Source organism: Pholis gunnellus (genome assembly GCF_910591455.1).
Source record: "Pholis gunnellus genome assembly, chromosome: 7".
NCBI lineage: Eukaryota > Metazoa > Chordata > Actinopteri > Perciformes > Pholidae > Pholis > Pholis gunnellus.
Genome location: NC_136533.1, coordinates 8,470,721 through 8,494,580, shown reverse-complemented (window position 1 = coordinate 8,494,580; position 23,860 = coordinate 8,470,721). Strand labels below are relative to the sequence as shown.

General features: G+C 44.3%; 2 protein-coding genes across 2 annotated transcripts; one reads left to right on the top strand and one right to left on the bottom strand.

Moving 5' to 3' along the window:
* Positions 1–54: 54 nt before the first annotated feature.
* Positions 55–2,770, bottom strand: dnajb9a (DnaJ heat shock protein family (Hsp40) member B9a). Its single transcript, XM_079162345.1, has 3 exons — positions 2,646–2,770; positions 2,099–2,329; positions 55–1,846 (listed from the first exon to the last, which is right to left on the bottom strand). Exons 1-3 carry the CDS (start codon positions 2,707–2,709, stop codon positions 1,422–1,424), a joined length of 720 nt encoding a protein of 239 aa, XP_079018471.1. The 5' UTR covers positions 2,710–2,770; the 3' UTR covers positions 55–1,421.
* A 691-nt stretch (positions 2,771–3,461) lies between these two features.
* Positions 3,462–22,577, top strand: LOC306698176 (calcium-independent phospholipase A2-gamma). Its single transcript, XM_079162385.1, has 10 exons — positions 3,462–3,546; positions 3,837–5,123; positions 5,952–6,101; positions 6,930–7,081; positions 7,392–7,486; positions 8,288–8,459; positions 9,058–9,115; positions 9,454–9,648; positions 19,282–19,477; positions 21,425–22,577. The coding sequence occupies exons 2-10, from the start codon at positions 3,894–3,896 to the stop codon at positions 21,691–21,693; spliced, it is 2,517 nt and encodes an 838-aa protein (XP_079018511.1). The 5' UTR covers positions 3,462–3,546; positions 3,837–3,893; the 3' UTR covers positions 21,694–22,577.
* Positions 22,578–23,860: the final 1,283 nt, after the last annotated feature.

The window sequence follows — 23,860 nt, the reverse complement described above, 5'->3', positions numbered from 1 at the left end:
GTTTTTTTCGTACACGTAACATATCAAGTTAAGAGAAAGAAACTTAGCTTGGTCTCTTCTTTTTATGTCTCGAAACACATTTTATACAAAATTGAAAGTGGCATTGAATATTTACAACACTATCAGAATAGGAAATAAATATTGCACACTAAAATGTAGGAGCATGTCACTGTAACAGATATGAAAAAATAAACCCATAAAACAGAATGTACTGGGAGTTTCGTCTTCTAGTCAACACTGAGGTAAATCAAACATTGATGCTTGTATGCTCTTATACAGCATTGTAGGACTGCAGTATTCTTACACTTAATGTTAATTAAAAAATGCAGTATTTTACACCCTTGCACTCTCAGTTAAAAAAACAATAAACCTCGTGACTCGTACAATTAGAAGTCATGAAAGCTGTAGTAAGTTCTGTAGTCAGCTTACAGCTAAATTGGTCCTTTACAAGTTTTGATGTGCCAATCAAAAATTCTTAAATACCTATATTTGAGACTTTCTGGTTACATTTCAATCATTGTAATAGTAAATTCAGATTAAATATCTAGAAAATATTAGAAAAGGTGTGATTCAGAAATGGTTGTGACTTCTTTGTATTAAAGATGGCCTCAACCCAGATGTCCTTTGTCACGACAAAGTGCACAAAATACCACAAACAAGAAACAAAGGACATTAAGGGCTTCACACTTGTGTTCATTGAAAGGCTAGAGTCACAAGCATTTCTCTATGTACTCAAACCTTTTCTCTACTTTACAATTGCCTGATGGAGATGTAACGACACATTTTTCCATTATATGACATTCAAAAAAACATGACTGGCAGTGTAGAGTACATACATATTTCAACAAGATGCAGCATTAGCACAAACAACAAGCCAACATGTGGAGGGTTGTAGACTTTTGTTGACGTTGCTCCCCATTTGACAACCATAAGCAAAACTCCACCGGTTGCTATTGTTTCCACCTTCAGTCGCGTTTTGAGACCCACAATGGCAAAACCGAAACAAAAGAAAGTAAAAAAAACTGAACAAAACAAGTGGGTGGAAGTAGTGAACTAGCGGTCAACTGACACATGGGTATCCCTGTGCCAAATATAGTGTGCTTGTTTTATTTTCCCCAAACTACAATTTCACGATCAAAGAAGGTGCTCAAAAAATACTGACAAAATACTCCCTGTCAGCGTATTTCAACAAGTGAAAAACTACTACAATCATGTTCAAGTCCACAAGCACACACACACAGGGAATAGTTTGAAAAAAACAATATCAATTCAGACCTAAGCTAAGTAAACTGAGTGTAGCTGCTCAAATCATTCTGTGCCAGATATCAACGTCACTGCTCAAATGTCACAGCATTTGAACCAAGTGGCTTGTTACCCAATACAACAGTAATTTTGAGTCAGAAGTCATGTTACATTGCATCTTAAGATGCGGTACAGTCTGTGTAAGTGGTTACCATATTTCCTCTGCGCTGCGTCACTGTTCTACAGTGTTGCTTTGATGCACCATGGAACCTGTCGTCAGTCTGTTTGGCGTGTCTATCAAAGGTAAACATTCTCTCTATGTCGTCATACATGTCATCAAAGACACCTGCTCCGAAACCCCCTTGAAAGTGTCTCTTGTGTCTGCCGTTGGTCTCCTTGTGGGACCTGGAGTGTCTCTGGTGGCGGGCATGCCTGTTCTGGCTGGAGGTGTCGAAGTCTTTGAAAATGTCATTAAAGTTGAAGCTGAAAGGCTGGTGGGCACCCTGTCGATGTTTGCCTGGCGTCTCCCCACTGAAGTACGCAGAGGTGTCACCAAACTGGTCATATTCTCTTCTTTTGGTTTCATCTGATAAAGTTTCATAAGCTGCAAAAAAAGAAAGACACAATTCAGTCAAGGTCTCATCATTTTTATGAAGTCATGGATTTAGCGACAATAATAATAATAATATATGGTAACGTGCAAGCTCAGCTACATTTATCCTCCAGAATTCTTGAATTTAAATCGAGACAGGCTAAACAATACTCGGACACAATGTTGCATTAGAAATAAGAATATTATTCCAGTATGTTTGGAAACAATGTATTTTTTACACCAAAATAAGAAAGATTAGTGTACCTTCAGCAATTTCTCTGAACCTCACTTCAGCGTCCGGGCTCTTGTTCTTATCTGGGTGATGCTTCATTGCGAGCTTGTGGAAAGCTTTTTTAATCTGTCTCTCAGTAGCATCTCTAGGCACTCCCAGGATATCATAATAGTCCTTCTTGGCGAGGATCAGCTCTGCTATCACGAGGATGCACACTGCAAACGTTACAGCAGAATGGACGGTGGCCATGGCTCTGATGTCCCCTGCATTGAAGAGAGAGAGAAACTAAAGTTAAATGTGTTGCATGCAATGAAGCAGAGGAGAGAACAAGGCACCTTAGTAAAAAGCTAGCTCGTGAACAGTACGTTAATCATCCTAGCTAAATGACGTCACCATATTAACTTCTGCAACAAAAAACATATGCTTCCCAAAAAAGATAGACTAACGCGACCGTATCTCATATAAGTAAGTGTTAACGTTATATTTGACTGTTTCACTCCTATTGTTAGCTGGCGTCGCTAACAGAAGGTAACGTTACTGCCCAGGTGACGTTATTCTCCTTTTACGTAACGCTCTTACCTTGTTGTGTGGCACTAGAGCAGCTTAAGCTGGTTTTTATTGCAGTTTTGCCAATCTCCACCATTTACCCGACGCTAAACATGATGGTGTTCAGTTGTTTCTCTCGGTGATTGTTGTGATCGAGAGGCAGCGGTCAGAAGCTGCATCATGGTGCCCGGGCCAACGCTTCCACGTCTTCTTCGATCCTTCAATGAATCAGAGTAACTAGACGTTATTAGGTAGCGTTGGTACTCTACTGCCCTCTGTCGGCCAATGCCGGTACTGTCCCCCTTCAACTGTCCGATAGTGACCTTGATGCTGTTGTTGTGAGTGTTTACAGCAGTTATGTGCTGTTTTAAATGGATAGTATTACTAACTGCTACTACTACCAACTACGTCTGAACATTTTACTATACATAGTGTATATATAATAGAGTTTTGAGGCATATTTAAGCACCACATAACATTGTAACACATGTCACCACGTTTCCAGAAGTCTGCGTGGCGCTCAATTTGGTCATATACGTATCCCGCGTGATACATAAAAGAGTGGGGCTCCATTTTTATTATTTGATGCTGACTCCACCCTCTCCATGGCCTACCCCGGGAGACGCCCGGCTTACTCTCATAAATGGAACCTCTGCTACAGTCAACGGAAGGGAGAACCTCCTCAACCAATCAACACACTCCATTTAAGGGGCCGACTAACAGCCAGCCAATTGCAGAGCACAGCGAGTGTCACGTGATCATTGTTTTTCATTTGACTGACTCCGCACGTCATTGTGGATGTTGTGCCAGGTCGAGTGACCGTGTGTTGCCGTAACTTACGTTGTAATACTTTTGTGTACACGTTAACGAAGGTTGGCGACTCAATGAGAATATAACAGGAGTTCCGGCTTCTATGATACGGTGACATAAACAGGTATGGTTTGTTATGTTTTGTGTTGCCTTTATGAATGCTGCTTGAGTTAGCTAGCAGCGATAGTGGAGCTAACAGCTAACTGGCTGCTGTTGAACTATGTTATGGTGAGTAACGTTAGATATTAGCTATTTTGTCATCCTCTCTGGAGATTTTACTACTTAAGAAAACAGCAATTCTCAGAGGCCAGTTTTAGGAGCAGTTATTCCATCTCATGTCATGTTTTAATTTTCCTTCTCACGTCTATTCTCTTTCATTTATCCATAATCTTTTTTATTATTGTTTGTCACCAGGTTACTGAAAAGGGAGAGCATAGATGTTGATGTCACAAACTCTTGTGACCAGGAAGAATGAGTCATAAATGGGCTCCAAAAACCTGGGTCAAGTTAAGCAGAGCGTTTCATTCGTGGCGAACTCACGCCCGCAAGTCAGCAGCATCAATCCCCTTGTCTGGTGCCTCTCACTGCAGGGTCCATGTACAACAACCCTGTGGCTACAAGGTTGGCTATCTCAGCAGGAGGCACGTCCACCACCTCAGGATCCCTGGGCGAAAGGGATGGATCTGTAAAGCTCACCAGGTGAGACAACGGCTCGGACTCCACACCAGCACCTTGTACCTGAACGCTTCAGCCTCACGGTGGTCTGCTGGTCTGAGCCAACAGATGTCGCGGGTCAGGAACACACTGGACACGGTTTCTAAAGCTGTGAGTGGGACACACGCAGAACTCCTCTCCAAAATCGCCAAACTCAAGCCAAATGCTTTCAGAGGTGGGAAAGAGGCTGAGGCAAGTGTTGAGTCGGCCCCGAAAGCAGAGGAGAGCGCAGTCCCACCTAGTCCTGCTCCCCTTTCTACATCTACTCCACATCAACCTACATCTAGCTCATCTTCTGCCATACTTTCTATTCCTACCTCTGCCACTACACTTGATGCAAATGCCACTACCGCCACACATTCTCACAACCCTGCCCAAGCGACCGTCGCTGCCACACTTGTGACTGTGGGGGAACTTAAGGAGAAACGGCTGAGACGCATTGTTCCCGCTGTCAAAGCCACTTCTGCCAGGAAGCAAAAGGAGCCAAAACCTTCACCGAGTGATCCTGAGAGCAAGGGCTCCACTTCCGAACAAACCACGGCACTTTTCCATCCCAGCACCATTTCCGTCAGCCTGGATGAGACTTACAGCTACCTGGCCCATCACATCAACTCCTACTTTGGCAGCAGTACAAACGACAAGAAAGTGGACAGTGTTTACTCTCCCTCTGCTTCCTCTCGGGGTCAACAAACCAGTGATCTCGTGCCAGTGCCTGGTAAAACAGTCTCCGCTGCTCCGGTTACCCAGCCTTCCACGAAGAAGGGCTTAGGACACTACCTATCCTACTCGGCTCCCACCGTACAAGCCTTCGTAGGAAGCTACATTGCTCCCTTGGTTCCCAGGTTTAGGACGGCGGAGTACAAAAGTGCTGCAGTGGAGGAAAAGACGTCTGAGGACGCACCTGTCCAACAGACTGAGGTCACAATTAGTAAGGAGCAGAAGACTGCAGAGGAGAAAGCCAAAAAACTACTACTTCAAAGAGAGAAGGTAGGTCTATGCTAAAGTGAAACACAATTCCAACATCACATAGTTCTGAGTATCTGCTATATATATATCTCTCTATCAGATCTTGCTACTCTATATGTCTCAGGGTAGTGCAGTGTGCTGACGTGCTGTCTGAGTTCTCGGAATCTATATTCAAAAATAACCCCCTTGTGGAGTTTGAGGGCCAAAAAAGGTGTGCACCATGGAGGCCGAGGCTGCTGTTGTGAAGATTAACACAACACTTAATGTAGAGGCAGGGCTGAGTATTTATAACGTGATCTAATGATGTGTTAGCAGAACACTGCATGACTTTGGCTGATGTACAGTAGATCAATCGTGGATGTGATATTCTGGTGGGTTTTGTTTATGTTGTTACACTCAACCCAAGGAGCAGACATGAAATCTGTACCAAAGTAACTAAACTTAGTTCAAATGAGTGAAAACGGTAAACATTTGTTGACACTATTTTGGAATGATTTCTGAGATCAACTTAATGATTAACTCATGATATGATGGCGTATTGGGGATTGTATTTAAGTGATGTGTTAGACATTTGTTAATGTTCTCACTGATAGCTTCCCATCTTGGCCTTGGAGGTCACATGAGAAAGAAATGAAACTACAGTGACATCATTCATTAGCTACAGTGTTGTATTGTAAATAGAAATGAGAGTTTCCTTTTTAAAATACAATTAAAAGCCTGTAGCTCCGTTATTTTGAACACCTACAAGGGATGTTTCGAGCAGATTGTCTTCTTCAGACTGACCTTTTTTTTTTTAAATGAGCCATAATAAGCTGGAACCTAATTAGTTGCACATTTCTTTTTGTCCAGATCATTGCCAGGGTGAGTGTGGACAATCGAACTCGGGGTCTGGTTCAGGCTCTCCACAGGGCCTCGGATGTAAGGGTCTACATCAACAGGGTGGAGGACCTCAGCTACCATCTGCTGGAGTTCCCGGAGACCAGTGGTGTTGCAGTCAAGGTGAGTCAGGAATGCGTCTGATGCTGCCTAACATGTCAAAAGCAGCACCTCTTAAGTTTGGCACTCGCTCCGGATCTTTATTATTAAACCAGATAAAATCCTTTTGAGAAAAAAATCTCTTTTGTGCTGGTGATCGTGCCAAGAAGGTAGCAAAGTTATATGTCAAATGCACGTCAATTTGACACATACAATAAAACAAAACGATACATTATAGAGTAAAAACAAGTCCATGTATCTACAGAAGAGGTTAAATAGACATAGAAAGTGAATCATACATTTAGAAAAAAAAGGCAACAAGACATGACAAAATTGTTGCCATGCTTGTAAATGTGATGCTTAAAATGTATATTGTTGTCCAACCGAATTCCGTAATATTTATACGTATCGACTAACTCCACACCAACGTATTCGAGGCTGTAATCAGAGATGGAAGAAACCTGTTGTTTACAGCAGCATGTTTTTACACATTGCATAATCCGGTTGTGTTTGGCATGAATTCCTAAACAGCCGTAGCGTGTAAATAATATTGATGATGGCCTTCTGCTTGTGTTTGGGGATTTTTCCCATGCCAGGCAAATGTTAGTTTGTCAGCTGTAGCAACAGGTTACGTGTTGCTCTCTGTTTAACGTCAGAGCTCGACAACTACCGAACATGCGGACAACATACTGCTGCATTTATTTATGTATGTCTCTGCCTTATCGGGGATGGTGTCAGGAACTTATCGAGCGCTAACCTTTCAAACCGTTCACTGGTGTTGGGAACGTTAATCCTCTACGACCGACTGTGTGTTTCAGTTCCACGTCTGATGCATGTTTATGTGTCCATCAGGAGCAGGTTATCCCCTGTCTGCTGCGTCTGAACCAGGCCAGTGATCCAGGCCTGAGGGCGGCAGTTAGAGAAGCCCTCGCTCTGGTGGGCTACCATAAACCCGTGAAAGGCCGGGGCATAAGGATCCTGTCCATAGATGGAGGAGGGTTAAGGTACAAGTTCAGCTCTGCTGTTGTTTATTGTAAGATATGAGTCACTGATGTCAAACCTTTTCCAAAAGGAACTGAATAGCGTTTATTGAAGTCACGGCCATGTTTTGAAAAGCTTCAATGCTTCTCTTTGCAGTTTCAATAAAGTAAATGTCCTCCTGAGAAACATTCAGTTAAATGGTGAATGATTTATTTCCTTTGTTATGATAGTGGGGAATCAATCAGCTGTCACTGTTTAGACCGTGTGTGTGTGCGCTGTGGTCGTCATCTTATTCATTTAGACCTCTTTGTGTGTGTCACTTTGTACTTTCAGGGGACTTGTTGCACTTCAGACGTTACACAAGCTGGAAGCCCTGACTGGGAAACCCATTTACAAGCTGTTTGATTATATTTGTGGTGTCAGCACAGGTGCGTCGTCCTATTGCCCTACTTCTCTGTATGTGCCTGGATTATTTGAGCAATATTGCACGTGAGACGGGCAGCTCTGATCACAGACTGACCCATTTGTTGCTCTGCTCTTGTTTTGACCTCAATTTCCCCACCAACACCACTGTGCTTAGTACTCAAGTCAGGCCGCGATAAAACTGTTTCAAACTGTTCAATAGATCAGGAAGTTATATTCATCATGAAATTGCATTGCCTCATTTGGTTTTAGGAATAGTTAATAGGTGGATTTACATATTCACCACTAGGGGGTGCTGTGGACCATCCTCCACCTGTCTTAACCTGCCGCTTGGTTGTTTTCATTTCACAGCAGATTGAACAAATATTTGCAGAGCACTGTGGCTTTTAATCACCACCAGAAGTTTCTGTTTGTCCCCGGTTCCCGTCAGTTTTCTCAGTCTTAATCCCCACCAGTTGGAGGCACTTCCTTTATAACATTTAGTGAATGTTTTCAGAGCGTAATGTAATCCGTCTGCTAGATCGAATGATGTTCACACATTTAAGAAAACCCATCTGGGCCACATCTGGCGAGGTTGATCCCCCACATTATTCAGGTGCACCCCATCTCTGCCCTCATAGCACTGTTGTGGGTTAGTTTATCCTGTCGGGGATCCTTAATCATGGAGGGGAAGTATTTGCTTGTAGTGTAATAGCCATGATGAATGGATCATCAGAGGGAAGCTCTTGTACTTCCTGTTTGCAAAAGCATGCTGTTGTGTGGTTCGTTTACCCGCTGTGAATGTTTGCTCGTGTTTTTCCCTTTAGGTGCCATCTTGGGGTTCATGCTCGGTGTGTTCCAAATCCCGCTGAACGAGTGTGACGATCTCTACCGCAAGCTGGGTTCAGATGTCTTCAAGCAGAACGTCATTGTTGGTACTGTAAAGATGGGCTGGAACCATGCTTTCTATGACAGCGAAGCCTGGGAGAACATCCTCAGGTCCGTTCCTCTGTCGTTCATGGAGTGGTGCTTGTGCTTTGTTAAATTGTTTGTTAAAATGTCTTGGAAGTGGAAAAACGGGAAGTAAAATTAAACGCACAGGGATTTGGAAGTACCTCACTATAATTAGGATATCCATCAAAGGTGCGCTTTATATTTGTCAAAGTTAATAATGCATTGCATGTCTGCACTGCATTGCCATGCAACAGTAATGTATTATGGGTAACCATAAAAGCAGGCATGGTGTTCACTGTGATGGATAACTAACTCAAGCAAATTTCAAGGGTCATCCAATATGGAAGTAACTGTAAAATATTGGCTGGTTGTAAAAATGATATTAAAGAATAAAAACCACCACTGCATCTGTAAATATTGCCGACACTCGTGTTGAGTCTTCATGGCTTGTTGTAGACTAAACCGAACAACCTTACGAGCAGTAGATTTGTCCTTTTTTTTTCCAAAATAATTATGACAATCACAGAATGGTTTCAAACTCCATTAAGTGATATGCAGGAGGATTTTGTGAAGCTTGCAGAAAGAAATCTGGAACAAGTCATGCTACAATGCCAAAACAATAACCCCATCTTCCCTTCCACAGAGAGAGAATGGGCTCTCAGCTTCTGGTGGAAACCTCAAGAAACCCAGAATGCCCCAAGGTGAGCTTCAGAAGACGGCCGCACACATTCTTCACTTTTGTTCTTGTCGGGCACTGACCAGTGAGACTTTTGCTCACCTTGATGGGATATATTAAAAGACAGCTCCTATCTCTGCGATGACAAGTGGGAGGAAAATAGACTCTAAAGCCATATAAGACACCGTTGATAAGGAGGTATCCAGGAATCCATATGTCAGCAGACTCCCGTGAGGGTGCAGAGATGATATTAAATTGATCTGTCAGAAGGTCGATCTTGATATGAAGCTTGCATTTTGTGTTTTGTAAAATGCTGCCTCATGCTGGAAGAGTCTGGTTGTGTGTCATTTCCTCTGTCTATAGGTGGCAGCGGTGAGCACCATTGTGAACCGCGGCACTCCTCTCAAGGCTTACGTGTTCAGGAACTACAACCTGCTGCCCGGGGTGCGCTCCCACTACCTGGGGGGTTCCCAGCACCAGCTCTGGCAGGCCATCCGTGCCTCGTCGGCAGCCCCTGGTTATTTCCAGGAGTTCAAGTTGGGAGATGATCTCCACCAGGTCAGTCCCACTCTCAACAGCAACAGGGCAGGACCCTTGATGATTAAATCATACATTTTATCCCCGAATTATCTCCCGAGTTACAGTCGAGGGACAATGATAGGACTTCAGTGGATTTAAACTCCACATCTAGATTTTAAGCTTTTAGCTTTTATCGAGGACGGTTGTCATAAGCTTGAATTCCAAGAGACCATGTGGACTGAGTGACAGCACATGATGACTATTTAATGTTATCTTTTGGGATTTTTTTCCTCTTTGGCAGCCCTCACAGCTGATGGGTCAGGGTTTTTAAATTGGCACATTACAAGAGGTCAATCCAAGACATGCGTACAAACATGGCATACACACATTTAAGGGTCAATACAACAGCTGCACTAGTCGGGTTTTGATCTCTGTTTTTGGATTGTAACTATATTGAAACATTGTGTGGGATCTTTCCTAATTTATTTTAAATTCCTTCTGTCAAGAGGACTTTAAGTCCTTTGTTTGGTGTTTGATTTTGTCCAAAAATACAAGTTTATTGAATCTCGTCCATATGCATAATAGGTGTCTGGGATTTGTCTTTCTTATGATTATTTAACACAATTTTCCAACACTGTGATACAGAATTGGATTTGATTTTAAGAAGACTATGTCTTCAAAATGACATAGTAAACAGTCGAGTCACAAAAGTACCCCTGTGTGCATATGTACACGATCTTCTTGGGCTGCCACTCTTTCCAGTCCGATTAATATAACTTGGTCAGGTGAAAACACATGTTTTTCTCTCTCAAACCTTTCTATTCTATAACATGTTAATCCTCCAAACTGTTTGGCTATGAAGACAATAATGCACAAACAAGTCCTCGGTCTACCACCGTGAACGCAGCCTGAAGACCTTTGCTTGTCAAATGAAATATTTCCCGTTCATTTGTACCTTTTTTGAAGGCTTATTTTTTTCTTTCTTCTTTCACACTCTGCTTCACATTCGCACCATGAATCTACACACGTAGTGACAATTTAACCCGCAGTCCCCTGCTACAATAATCCAGCACTTACTGTTGGGGTGCCGGATTTAAATGCATGTATAGTCAGTGTTGATGGTGGAGAGTGACGGCTTCTGAGAAGCCTAATGAGAAAAATCCTCCACACAGCAAGTGGGGGGGAGGAACTCCATTTCCTTCCTGTCCGTGTTTATTTCCATTCAGTTACATCTTACCGGGAGAGTGAGTCGCAGGGAGACGCACTCACATCCATCACCGCTAAACAGGTATGCATTAGCCATCCGTGACATGGCAAACCACTGCCCCACTCCACCGGTTTACTAATCAATACGTATGGCTGCTCAGTTTGCCTTTAACCTTTTCAGTAAGGGCTTAGTCAGGACCGACAAAGCACACGAGCAGAGGCCTCTAGAATCTTAGAAAACAGTTCAAAGCAGAAGATAAACGAAAGAAGATGGGCGGGAAAATAAGCAAACAGGAAAACATAGATGCAAGTCTTAATGCTTGACTTCTGTTTGAGTATTCAGTGGATGTAGCCAGTGTTTGACCCGTCACATCCAGATTTCAATGTCTCCTTCAATCGACATTCAAAACAAAGATTGTGGGGGGGGGGTAAAGACCGAAGCAGCACACGTGAATGAGCATGTGTTTGCATCAAAGGCAATATCCCGTGCCGCCGCGCTCCCACACTCTTAATTGGAAGCTGCGTCAGTTGTGTAGGTGACTGGGGAAGTTCAGGGGCAGAGAATGAAAGAGACTGGTTGATGAAAACCCACCTGTGGTGGGAGATTTCCTCAGCTTGGCGTCGAGCAGCATCCCAGCCAGCTCTTGAGAGGCTGCATACATTAGTCCAACGCAGCGCTGCATTCATCACACACTACTGAATCCCACATCGGCCTCGTTAGAACGAAAAGACGGACAATGAAGACAAATGACAGTTATTCCAAACTCTTGTTAGTTTGTTAGCAGGAAGCCTCTTACTGTGGGAGGATTTGACAACCTCATTAGTTAAATATATTTAATACATGCCTCGTGAAATCTGTTTTTATGTTATATTATAATTTAGTTTCTGTCAAAAGAGAAATCCTGATGGAAAAAACTGAATTCTAGAACGAAAGCTTCTGATTTTGCTCTGCTCATGTTTTTCTCAGGCGAGTGAAAATACAGAGAATATTTTTAAGTTTTGCCTTCACAGGCAATTCCTGCGTGATTTGTTCTTTTGCTCATTTGTTCCACTTTCTGTCCCTTTGTTTTGTTTTTGGAACAGCATTTGTTGAGCTGTGCTTTGCTCTTCCAAAGAGTTTTGAACAACACAACATTATTATTAATATTGGACTATCAACCTCTACATATTGAAAAACGTTCAGTTGGCTGTTTTATATGAATGCATACGTTCAACTTTCCATATCAGGTGAAAGGAGGTGGGAGTGTTCTCCTTATTTGTGCCTCCTGAAACAAAATGTCCTGTTTAAATCTTTACAGCTTCTTCAACATCCACAACTTCTGCTTCTGCCAGCCGTAGCCAACAAAGATAAAGCATCTTGATTTCATCATTTAAGATCGTCTTCAGTGAAAAGTATTTCATAACAATGTCGAATTAAAGGAAAACAATCTAGAAATTACAAAAAGCTGTCTTAATCTAAGCTTACAGAAGCATCCTTTGTGTCTCTATTAGCCGTTTGTGAGAAATTTAATTTATAAAGAGATATTCTCCTAAAGTCTCTGGCACACCTCCGTCCATGTGAGGTGTAAAACTTTCATGCATAGTAACACACACACACACACACACACTCGCTGGGTTGGTGTCAGCGACGGCGTCCTGCAAAAAAACTGCACTCGCTGACATTTATTGCAGCAGAATGATTGAGTTTCTGTTGGCATCAGCTCAGGTTCTGGAGGGTCCCTGCCGGTCCTTTCCTCTCTCGCTGTAACTGCATTTCTCCGGTCGTATATTCTAGCTTGAACGAATATGACTGATTGTCCGAGTCAGCCAAAACTCTATAGAACGTGTCCTCGTCCATAATGTCCTCTGCACTCATGTTTTGGGATGCCCATTCTCACTGATGGAAACAAAACTAGTTTGCAATGCAAGCAAAGAAAAGGAAATTCAGTTTATTTTTGTAACTTTATTTAGGGCCCAGGCGCTGAAGTAGTAGTATTAGTTCTTCCTTACCACCAGCTACATCACTGTCACGTCAAAGGATGCCGCTGGATGCAAGATTCTCTACTTTCTCGATCAATATGACACGCACCGAGGAATTCATCGCCTCTTCCTAATACATCTTCATATCGACTCCATTTAGCAGCACTGATTGTACATCCACATAAAAACGGGGCAACGGCCTCTTTTACAATGTACGTTTGAATGAGCTGTTAAACATTATTAGACAGTGTAATCTAGAATAAAGCCAAAGGACAGCATTTCTAATAAGTTCCTTCTAATATACATCTTCTCACTGCTGTCAGCTACTTTACTCTCCGCGTGAACCTCGCCAGCTTCAAAACGCCGCCCAGTCTTTTGGCTTTATTTATTGGCTGCTAGAGCCTCTGAAACCAGCCATGAGCATAAGGTGCTGTCTGTGTGATGTCAGGATTCCCTAGAGAGAGAGTCATCTCGCTCCTTTTTCCACAAACGCCCACAGAGTTTTCCACTTAATTCAAGCGCTAAACAATCACCCCTTTTGTTCGGTGAGAGCCGGACAGTCGCTGTGCCGTGTGCCGAACCGACGCTGGAATCCTCGAGCAGCGTTTCAAAAAAAGTTTGGTTTGTTTGTTGACGTTTTTGTGATTTCTGCAAATTGAAATCTGACGGAGCCAGAAATTTAGATTCAGACTGGTAACGTGCCGGGGGGGGGGGGATTGTAACTTGGAGCAAGACCTTTTGAAGCAGAGCGGCCGTGGTGTTATCAAAGCCTCACAGTTGCTAGCGCAGCGTTAGTGAGGGGGAACAAGGGGAGAAGAGTGGGGAATAAAATGGAGGAGATGAAGGGAGGGAGGTTCCACATTAAAGCTCTCTCGGTTATCTCTGCTCTTAAGAACACAGAAGACTTCAGACGTTTCACAATGGATGCCAGGGCATGCGTGGAATGGCGAGGAGGGCCCAATTTCTTCCGTCCTTGTTGCCATGGCGTCTCCTGAAGTGCTGAGGAGGAATGGGGAGCACGTTTCGTACCCACCTCTGCCAGCATTTGATGGGAGGCATGGCATCAGTTGGCCACCGCCGGAGCGTGAGCTCTTGAGAGACCTAACGTGGCAGAACAGTCAGCAGAAAGGCTTCACACAGCCTGAGATGGTGCTGGGGCACATCGGCACCGCCGTATATTTCTTGTTGCTAAAAGACGACGGAGGGAATGAGACATAAATTTGTGTCTAAGAAGTCATTAAATGTGGCAGCTTTGGCTAAGGAACTCAGACTGTTATGATTCTGTGGGAGGAAAGAGGAGAAAGTGGCATACGGTCGCACAAAAATCCTAACCTTTTGGATCACCTTTTTCTGTTCTTATTTCCCCCGTAAAGGCCACTGGAGGTGGGTTTATTGGTCATGGATTACCTGCTCAGCACCGCAGTGCTTCTCAGATGAGGCGGAGGGGAGGAGAGGTGGTGGATTCAGGGGAGGTGACAAAGAGTATGAATCTGAGCTTTTTAGCCACTTCCTCATCCCAGTCTTCTCCTCCTGTGTTAAGCCCCGAGAGCTCAGCTCGGCCTGGAGGCTGTTGGAGGATGGAGCTCAGACTTTTTGAGCCCTTCTGCAGACTGCTTCCTCCTCCCAGACAGACTCGGGGATCTTTGTCCCTCGAGTATAAACGCGCACACACGGATTCTCTCATTATCACTTTTGTTTCCTCCACTGACTGCTCTTTTTGTTCTGTTGTTTCGCTCGTGCACAAACACTTGATTGCACTGCCACACTTGTTTGGGGATTAGGTCAGTTCACTGATTATCTTGACTGAGCCTCTCCGTCTCGAACCCCCTTGTCTTCTCACAGTGCACCACACTTTGGAATACATCGCAGCTTTGAGCCTCGCTTCCCGTTGTATTGGTATGCAAGTGCTTGTGCTCCCTCACATCTCCTGTGTACAGCAGGGAGATTAGCTTTAAATTGCTCAGTCGGTGATGGACAGAAAAATGATGCCGTCTAATATGAAGTTGTCTAAATATATACGTAAAGCCTCGAGGGGGAATCTAGACTGAGTAAATCTGCAGCCATTTATATCACTGAAGGAAGTGTCACAGTTAAATCTGAATGGCCGCAGTCTGCAGGGATGATTCATTGGTTCAATTCCGGGTGTACATGTGTGGTCACGTATTCACCGAATGTGTGGGAAAAGGTAACCGTGAACCGTAGATCTTAATTTCTTTGCCTGCCGGGGGGCAAAGTTGGCGCACACACACACACACACACACAGACGGGTCTCTCCTCTGTTGACAGCATCAATGTGACCCTTTTGAGGCCCATAAAGCAAAAAAGGCGAAGCGGAGAACTGGTCGGCATAATTGCATAATAGGGCATGAAGACCTCTGACTTGACCTTAAGAGTGGCACTCAACACACCGACCATCTTGTCATTCTCATCCTCACTGTGGACAATGGTGGCCTTTGTGTGGATTGGATGCCATTTAGGCCATTCATTTTACTCAATGAGCAGACTTATTTTGTTGATTACATATTGAGTAACAGAGAAAGCTCGCTTTTCTTTTTTTTATAGCAGCCTAATAACCTACTTCATCGATTGAATGACCGTCTCTGGAAAACAGTCTGGTCATTGTCACAGGCATGATCAGATGTCCACCACTTATGTAACGCTTCCCTAATGAATCATTTGAAAGAAGGGAGCCTCGTGATGAATCATGACAGAGCTCGGTGCCCCCTCGGTCCAGCCCTGTCAAAGAAAGCCAAAGAAGAAGTTTTAATGGCTACAGCTGCTCATCGGGACTGTGATGTGAACGCTGCGCCACCACCAGATGTTCGTGGAAGGCTCACCTCGTTTAAGACGTGAGCAGGCCCTCTGTTCTCTCCTGCGTCGTGGCTGCTCGTAATGCCGCTCGCACGAGACGCCATTGAAGCGCACCCACGGGTTAGAGAGGCAGAGATGCACAGGCTGAATGAAGAGGAGGAAGTTTGCTGTCCCAGCTAATGGGAGCTGACATACACTGGGGCGTGAAATGACTTTTACTGATCCTGACGATAGCACCTCTTTCCTATTCAAATCACTCTCCAAGACAGCTTCAACTGGCACAATGAAGATAAGCCCCCCAAAAAGTTAATGACTGCTGAGGAATTTCAAACAGCAAAGCGAGGGACCTGTAAATCGTGCACACGTCTTAATTTTGTTTATTTATCACACCCGTATCGTCTCTGCAGTTTTTATTTCAGAATACGCTGCAAGAACGGTTTCGTTTTAACGGCCCTTATTTCAGTTTAATTGGCCGTAGGAAGTGCAGGAGCTCTAATTAGTTGAGAAGTGGCTTTTTTTTTTTGAGCTGCTGGGAAATGAGGAGCTGATTTGTGAATCAGCCGTTAGACCCTGAAGGGCAAAGGCGAGGCCAGAGGAGCTGTGATCCTCTGGAGTATCAACAAATGGGCTCTGCCGGAATCAAGGAGCGCTGTCGAAGGAAATCATTAAGCCTTCCAGGAAGGCATTATTCAAACTCTGAATTCAGTTTCCTCTCAGACTGAGGTTAAACCTTTCGTGGGATGGTCTCGACTGACAGGGCGGTGCCCTCTGAGGACATTCATCCAATGATGCGCGGTGAGATCGAGCCATTGTCAGTTTGAGCAGCGTTGCAGCTCTAAATCCACATAAATGGAAGTGACCTTTCGCTCTGCGTCATGCTGCGTGTTTGACTGACAGCTTGTTTGGCTGTTTTTTATGCAAAGCTCATTTTGCAGTTCGTCCTAAGTAGATCATTGTTTCTAAGTCCACGTCCGAATATGCCCCGGCCTCAGGAATCCCTTATGTGAGAACGTGGCAGCGGGCCAAGTGTGGATAGCGGCTCTACCGCTGCAGCTTCAGCATCCGCCCAACTGTTCATGTAGATTGAGCCCGACACCGTCTTCCTCAAGCAAGCTTGTTTGTTCGCGACAGCTGTGCAGGGAGATGACAGATGCAAATTACCTTCTAAATTATTGATTCTTCAAAGACGTTCTGAGCACCACACACACACACACACACACACACACAAATAAACCCTACCTACCGTCTTCCAGTGGCACCACAAAGAAAATCCGACTTTCCTTCAAGGCCTCAACTGTGCTTTGAATTGCCCGAGCAGGTGCAGTGAAATGGAGACAAGCTATAGCATTCAAGTCCCGGGTCTCACAGGAGCATTGTGCAGTGTTAGCTTCTAACGTTACATGGCTTGGGTCTGCGTGCAAGGCCGGCCACTGTGCTTGTGAAAGTTGCCCCCCAGCTATCGGCACAAAGAAGCCGTGACTGGTCTCAGACCGCTGCCATAATTGCCGATGAGTTCAGAAAATGGAGCCTCTCACAGTGGTGTGAGTGATAAGAAAAGTGCTTAGTTGTTTTGTTTCCAGCTGGGTTCGTCTGGTGCTCTCCGCAGCGCAAGTCTCTCTAAGTCTCCTTTTAAGAGCAATCCAGGCACGTTCTCCCCCTTTTTTCGGCGTTCATTTCTTGGTCTGCCAGAAACCCTACTGGTGCAGAACGACGTGCTTTGGACAAACGGCTGCCTCAGCAGTTCCTCACATCTTTGTGGGACAGTGAAACCCTCGTTTGTGTGACTTCCATCTGAGCCAGTGGGACGGGTGCCCTCTGAGTCTCCGGCTCAAACAGAAAACTAACTATATATACGGTTTTAAATGATTCAGACAGTTAATTATAATAAAGATAACGTCTTTTGAATCATAGAACATTCCTCTATCAGACAGAGTGACTCGGAGGGATTGGAGTCATTTGCCTTTGTCATTTTTTATATTTTCTACATTTATAGTCACGCCAGCAATGTTCACCACTCGGACTAAAATATCAACTATTTTTGTCATTTATGGCCTTCAAAGGATGAAGGATAATCATTTTGGTAATCCTCGACTTTTCCTTTAGTGCCACCACAAGATTCACATTTTGTTGAAATGCCTCAACCATCATTGGATGCCTTGTCATAACATTTGGTACAGACTCCCGATGCTTTTAATGCTCCCCTGACCTTTCATTTAGCCCCACCAGCAGGTCAACGTTTTCATTTATTTCCGTATAGCTGAAAAAAAAATATTGATTTATTTAATTATTTTTGGTTTGTTTATAAAACGTCGATAATATAATCCCATTCAAATATCTTGTTGTTTTCTGACCAGATCATTTACACGTTTAAGAATCGTGAACCAGAGAATTTTGGCACACTTTCATAAAAGATTATTCAAAATGATTACTTGACTATAAAATAGTTGCCAATACATTTTCTGTCGATCGACGTATTGTTGCAGCTTCAGTTCAGATCTTTGGTTTATGACCAAGTTCTTACAGATTTAAAGACGATTCCATCAGCGTCTCAGCATTGCCCTCACGACTGCTGTGCCTCAGTCAATCATAACCGAGTTAGTGTGTCTTTAGACTTTTACTCTTGTTTGACTGTCATGTAACGCCGGCTTAGTTCTCTTTATTGGCTTGCTTTGTAATTTTTCAAAGCAGCTCAGTACGTTTTTAAAGAGAACTACTTTATTTAAAGCCACAAGTGACTCACGAAGCGTCTTCTATCATGGGAGCTATTACTTGGTCCAGTCTGCCCCCCAGTCAAACTACAACAACCAATTCCCTTTTGCAATTGTGTTTTCCTGGTATTTGGATTGATGATACAATTTCTCAGCTCAGCTCCTCGGCTGAAGCGGACCTTTTTACCTTGGTAGGCAGCCCTCAAACTCCCCGTCACGACGTCCGCGGCTACAGATTTGTACAGATGTTGTTCGGCTGCGACACGACTGAAGTGTGCTGAGAAGACGGGACGTCCCCTCCCTCTCTCTCGTCCCCAGGGCCCGTTGTGTTTGAATCCATGTGACATATGCTGTCACTAACGCGTACCCACATTATTATATGCATTGACTGTAAGCAGGCGCGAGCTCTCGATCAAACATGCACGTACACACAGTCACATAAACAAGCAGTCTTCCCCGTAGTGGGTCCCTAGACACCTGGGGGGGCCCCGCGGCTCCCACCCCCCAGCCTGGCCTCTTTAATGAGGACTGGCCCCTGTGTGTTTGATCCCGCTGTCAGCCTACAGCCCTGCGGCCCCTCAGCCTCATGTCTATTCAACAATCCCCACAGTGTCAGTCGTCGTCGCCCCCCCCCCCCCCCTACACTTTTATTGCCTTGGGTAGACTATGGATCCTGGGCGGTTGTTCGATATCAAAGCCAGTCTCACTGTAACTGTGAGTGAAGAGGGGGGGAGAAAGCAATTTAGCTCTGTGCGTTGTAGACTTTTTAGAAGCAGCTCTGGAACTGCACATCGATCCGCTCTTTTTGTTTCGTCAGATGTTCCTCAAAAATGTCATCTATTGACTGTTGAAATCCATGAAAGAGTTTGAGGTTTCAAATGCCAATTAATTGGTTTTGCTGACTGTGGTCTTGGCACACAAAGAAAGAAAACATTCACGGTGAGTAAATGAGTTCTCTAACATGACAGCTCTTGTGTTGTGTGCACAGGACGGAGGTCTGCTGATTAACAACCCCACAGCGCTGGCTATCCATGAGTGTAAGTGCTTGTGGCCCAACTCTCCCCTGGAGTGCGTGGTGTCACTCGGTACGGGCCGCTTTGAAACTCCCGGCAAGAACAGCACCACCTACACGAGCCTCAAAACCAAACTCACCAATGTCATCAGCAGCGCCACGGACACCGAGGGTAAGTGACCGTCACTGCACAACGCTAACGATGCGTCACGTCATTTAGAGTCGGGCACCCGAATATTCAAATTTAAAAAGTGCATTCTGGGACGTGTAGGATCCATTATACATTTTGTGCTGAGCAGAATCTGTGCTGCTACTAAGAGCGCTCTGGAGGAGAACAACAATGTTTCCGTGTTGGAAAGCTGCGTCACCAGCGTAGCTACGCCGATCACTCACAAATAACAACTTTAAACACTACAGCAAAAAAAGAAAAAGTGTTACATATGGTTGAACACGGGCAAAACGGGGATAAGCCAAACTAATGTTGCATGCCATCTATTGTGAAGTGTGTGCAGTGCTGTTATCTTCATGTTAAAGGTCAACCTAAGAAGGTTAAATTGATACAGGGAATCATTCAGTCAAGTCTCTGTACATTTTGATTCTAGTTTGTGCGAGGAGGAATTGGGCTTTGATGTCACCAGTGTAGAAAATACTGCACTGCAGGTTGACTCAGTTCTGGACGCGTCCCATTGTGGCTCTCCGCAGTGGCAACCTCTTCTGTCTCCTTATCACCTCTGGACATGGGCACCTCTGCTGTGCCTAAATTTGGCTCGGTCCCCTCCCTGTTGCTGCTGCGGCGCTGCAGTGGGTGACCTAGATGCTTTTCCGCGCTTGTTCCTCCTGCATTTGGGATTAAGCTCTCCGACGGGCTTTGTTATTTAGAAACCGCAGATTAGCAAAGAGTGTTTATCACATATTTCCTCTTTCTCCAAAGCGTCCCTGCTGCCTCGGTGTTCTTAAGCCTCCTGCTTTGTCTTAGGTGCATCAGTGGAGCTCGGCTTGTTGTTGTAGACGGATGAGGCTGGTCTAATGGGGTGTTGGGTGTAAACAGCTCCCGATGAAACTGGCTTGTACTCACTAACTAACTCACTCCGTCACGTTGAGCATGCCACAAATGAGCTTCTCCATGAGATGGAGCTGCAGTTTAGAAACAACTGGCTTAGTGGTCCGCCTCCCGCAGCTGCTCAGTGCAGAACGCTCTCCTCCTGGCTGGGTGGTCTCCCGGCCGCGGGGAGGTCCAGACGGAGGTGCGGGTGGAGTTTCACATTTCCGACACTTTGGATTTAGTCCAATAGATAAACCATCGCGTACCGTACAGCCTCTGGTCAGTGGCACAAAGATGGCTAACGCGTACAAATTACAAGATAGCAGTGTTCTTTTAGTTAGTCGTTGGCTTTTTATTTGATAACTTGTGACTGTACATTTAGGTCGTACTGAGCCAGTCATAGCCTATTTGTTTGGAGCACGTAGTTAGCCACGTTTTACACATTGTACCTTTTATCCATATAGTATCTATTCAACAAGACGGCTTGCCTCATCTCAGGAATGTTGTAAATAGACTTACTCAGTGTATAAAATGTGGTAATGCCTCCATAATACATACACATAACTGGATATAAAAACACAAGAAAGTCTATAACACTCTCCATATAACCTTTTAAGTAAAATGCAGTTTTCAGCTAGTTCTGACTGAATGCGTGTCCGGACGTCTGCACTACTGTGGGAACACGGATGGAAACAACCTCCGTCACCTTTTCGGATCCTTCAGGCACATTCTCCTGTTATTGCTGCTCGCTGCCTGTTTATATGGATTTGCATGTTGTTGATTTTAAACCTCTCAGACATATAATTTGAAAACAACCATGACAGACACGCCAGACGTTTCCACTCGGTATTACCGCACACTCTCAGCCCCGAGTGCTTTACTCTGTATCGCATGAACTGCTGTCAGGACTCCGACGGGCGAGTTTCGACTTTACACGCCCGTTCTCACTCTTAACACAATATTTGAATGTTTGCACAGACTGAGACTATTAGGAAACACTAATTGTGTGTTTATGTAAGTTGTCATGTAGGCTTCGTCTGCGACCTCACCCTCACCTCTCTTCCTTCCTCCCTCCAGAGGTTCACGCCATGCTCGACGCCTTCCTCCCTCGCGATGCTTATTTCCGCTTCAACCCCTTCATGAACGAAGACATCTCCATGGACGAGAACCGCCACGAGAAGCTGGACCTGCTGCAGGCCGACGGCCTCCGATATCTGGAGAGGAACGAGGAGAAGCTGCAGAAGGTCGCTCGCATCCTCACCCGAGAGAAAAGCTCAGTCCAGACGATGACGGAGTGGGCCAGGCTCAGGGCCGACATGTATAACTTTAAAACGTCGAAGCTCTAACACAAGCCACCTTTACCTCACACGGAAACTCTCCTCTTATTCTAAATAGCCTAGAATAGGTCATGTTTCCCTCATCGGTGTGTCGTAGTTGTTGACCTGTAGCTTTTAAAAACGCACAAGTAGGTGATGTGTCCAACAGGCCAAACACTTTAATTGTGTCTGGTTGTCATTGTGGTTGGCAGCACTGGACTTGGCACTCTGTTGCATTAAAGGAAATTTGTCAAATGACATGTAAGTTTTGGAATTCCCTAAATAGGGATTCACTGTCAGCTAGCCAATGCAGCTCGTATCCTTAAAGGAATAGTTCAACATTTTAGGAAATATTCTTGTTTGCTTTCTTGCCCAAAATCAGGCGAGAAGATTGATGTCTCGTAACGATGAGAATGGTATCCATCTTCTCATCTAACTTTTGTCAAGAAAGCCAGTAAACATGTTTCCCAAAATAGACAGAATACTGTTAAGTTCTACAGTAGCCAGTAACCGACTGTTTTACCAAGTGAGAACTTTTGAGCCACTTGTTTTTCCTTTAAAGATGTTGTGACAGCCAGTATGTCCTCACAGACTTGTGTTTGTACTTAACGTGTAGTTGGGATATAGTGTATTTGTTAAGCTGCAGATCTGTGACACAGTAAAACACCAATACTGTAACAAGTGCTAACAAAAAAGAGAAATCCTTTTTATTTTTGTAGATGTCTCTATTTGAGCACTAAATGCAAGTGACAATTCTGAAATGTACTGACTAAGATGTGCACTTCTTAACAAAGAGGCTACTGGTCACCTGTGTAATGGTATACTGATAGCAGTAACATTTGGTAGATCATGAGGGTCCACTTCAGGCATTACAGTATCGCGTAGTTCTATGTAAATGCATGTTGTATTTAAGATTTTACACTAAGAAAAGTAAATATCTAGTGGGGGGGGGGGGGAAACAAAGTGTTTGTTGCAAAGATTTACCTCAATATTTATTTTCTAAAATGCCTGTAATTATGAATAAATAGGAATAGCAGATGAATATAAATGGAGGCATGCTGGCATAAGGATGTAACGTTTGCGTTATTTTAGCCTCGGGAGTATTTTAAGTTCACTTGTTTCAAACTCTTTTATCCTCATGTGCTTGATTGTTTGGTTTTATGGATTCCCCGAGGGCGATGCACTTTTGTCTGCTCCGTCTTCAGTGTGCCCTCTTTCCCTCTGCTGCCTCTCCTCTATAAAGCCTCGTTGTGCTGTGTGTCAGCCCGCACACTGCGGTGCTGTGACGTATGTTGAAATCACGCAGGTCATAGCTGAGGGACTGGTTTAAAACAGATTGATGCTTGATTGATTTGTCATGGTTTCAAATGATCTTAATAACATGTACAGCTAAAAAAAAAAAATTCACTTCAGACATTCATGCCTAACCTGGTCAAGTACTGTATAACGGATACAGCAATGTATCGGTCACTCCCAGAGGACCTGAGGTAACGTGGGTGCAGATTTTGCCCAGGTTATAATTCCACTGTTCTGTTGATTATGTGTGAAGACTGTTTGAGAGTGTATGTAATTAAAACTCATCACTGAAACCTCGCTGCATCTTGCCTCCTAATTATATGAAGATTAGCTGATTGTGATCTGAGCAAACCTGCTGTTTCCCTCACAGCTTGTGGATCATCTCAGGGAGAGGAGACGGGCGGATATTAAGTCGATAATTCGTACTTACAGCTGTTTCATTACTCAAACAGAGATCTGGACTGATAATGCACCTTCGCTGCTCAACTCCCAAGGTAATTGGCTTGATTGAGGCAAATTCTGAAAAATAACTACTGCAGGCACACATTGCATTCAGACATACCCAGTGCATTTATTTATCTCTGTAACTCCTGTTGTAAAGGTAGGAGTGTATTTTTCAAGGGAAGGTAGTTTGAAGGCCCTTCCCCAAGCTGCCGGTCATAAAAGAGCGGAAGGTGAGATGAGATGACTGTGCAAGGCTTCGCTGAGGCACCTGGGTAACAGCCCCGGCTGTGATGGATTGCGTTTCCCTCCAGCGTAAAACACCATGCACTGACACAGCTCTCCACCGACTGCTTACACGCATGAAAACACAGTGATGTCCGTGGAAAGCGGAGGACACAACAAACGGCATCAACGGTGGTCAGAGGGGGGGAAATAACACGGGATGAAGGCCGTTCAC

Excerpts from the sequence above, each read along its gene's own strand:
- LOC306698176 (XM_079162385.1), top strand. The coding sequence starts at position 3,894 with ATGAGTCATAAATGGGCTCCAAAAACCTGGGTCAAGTTAAGCAGAGCG. Across the intron at positions 7,082-7,391 it reads ATAGATGGAGGAGGGTTAAG|GGGACTTGTTGCACTTCAGA; the intron begins GTACAAGTTCAG and ends TTGTACTTTCAG. Across the intron at positions 9,116-9,453 it reads GAAACCCAGAATGCCCCAAG|GTGGCAGCGGTGAGCACCAT; the intron begins GTGAGCTTCAGA and ends CTCTGTCTATAG.
- dnajb9a (XM_079162345.1), bottom strand. The coding sequence starts at position 2,709 with ATGGTGGAGATTGGCAAAACTGCAATAAAAACCAGCTTAAGCTGCTCT. Across the intron at positions 2,330-2,645 it reads CTCTAGTGCCACACAACAAG|GGGACATCAGAGCCATGGCC; the intron begins GTAAGAGCGTTA and ends TCTTCAATGCAG. Across the intron at positions 1,847-2,098 it reads GTTCAGAGAAATTGCTGAAG|CTTATGAAACTTTATCAGAT; the intron begins GTACACTAATCT and ends CTTTTTTTGCAG.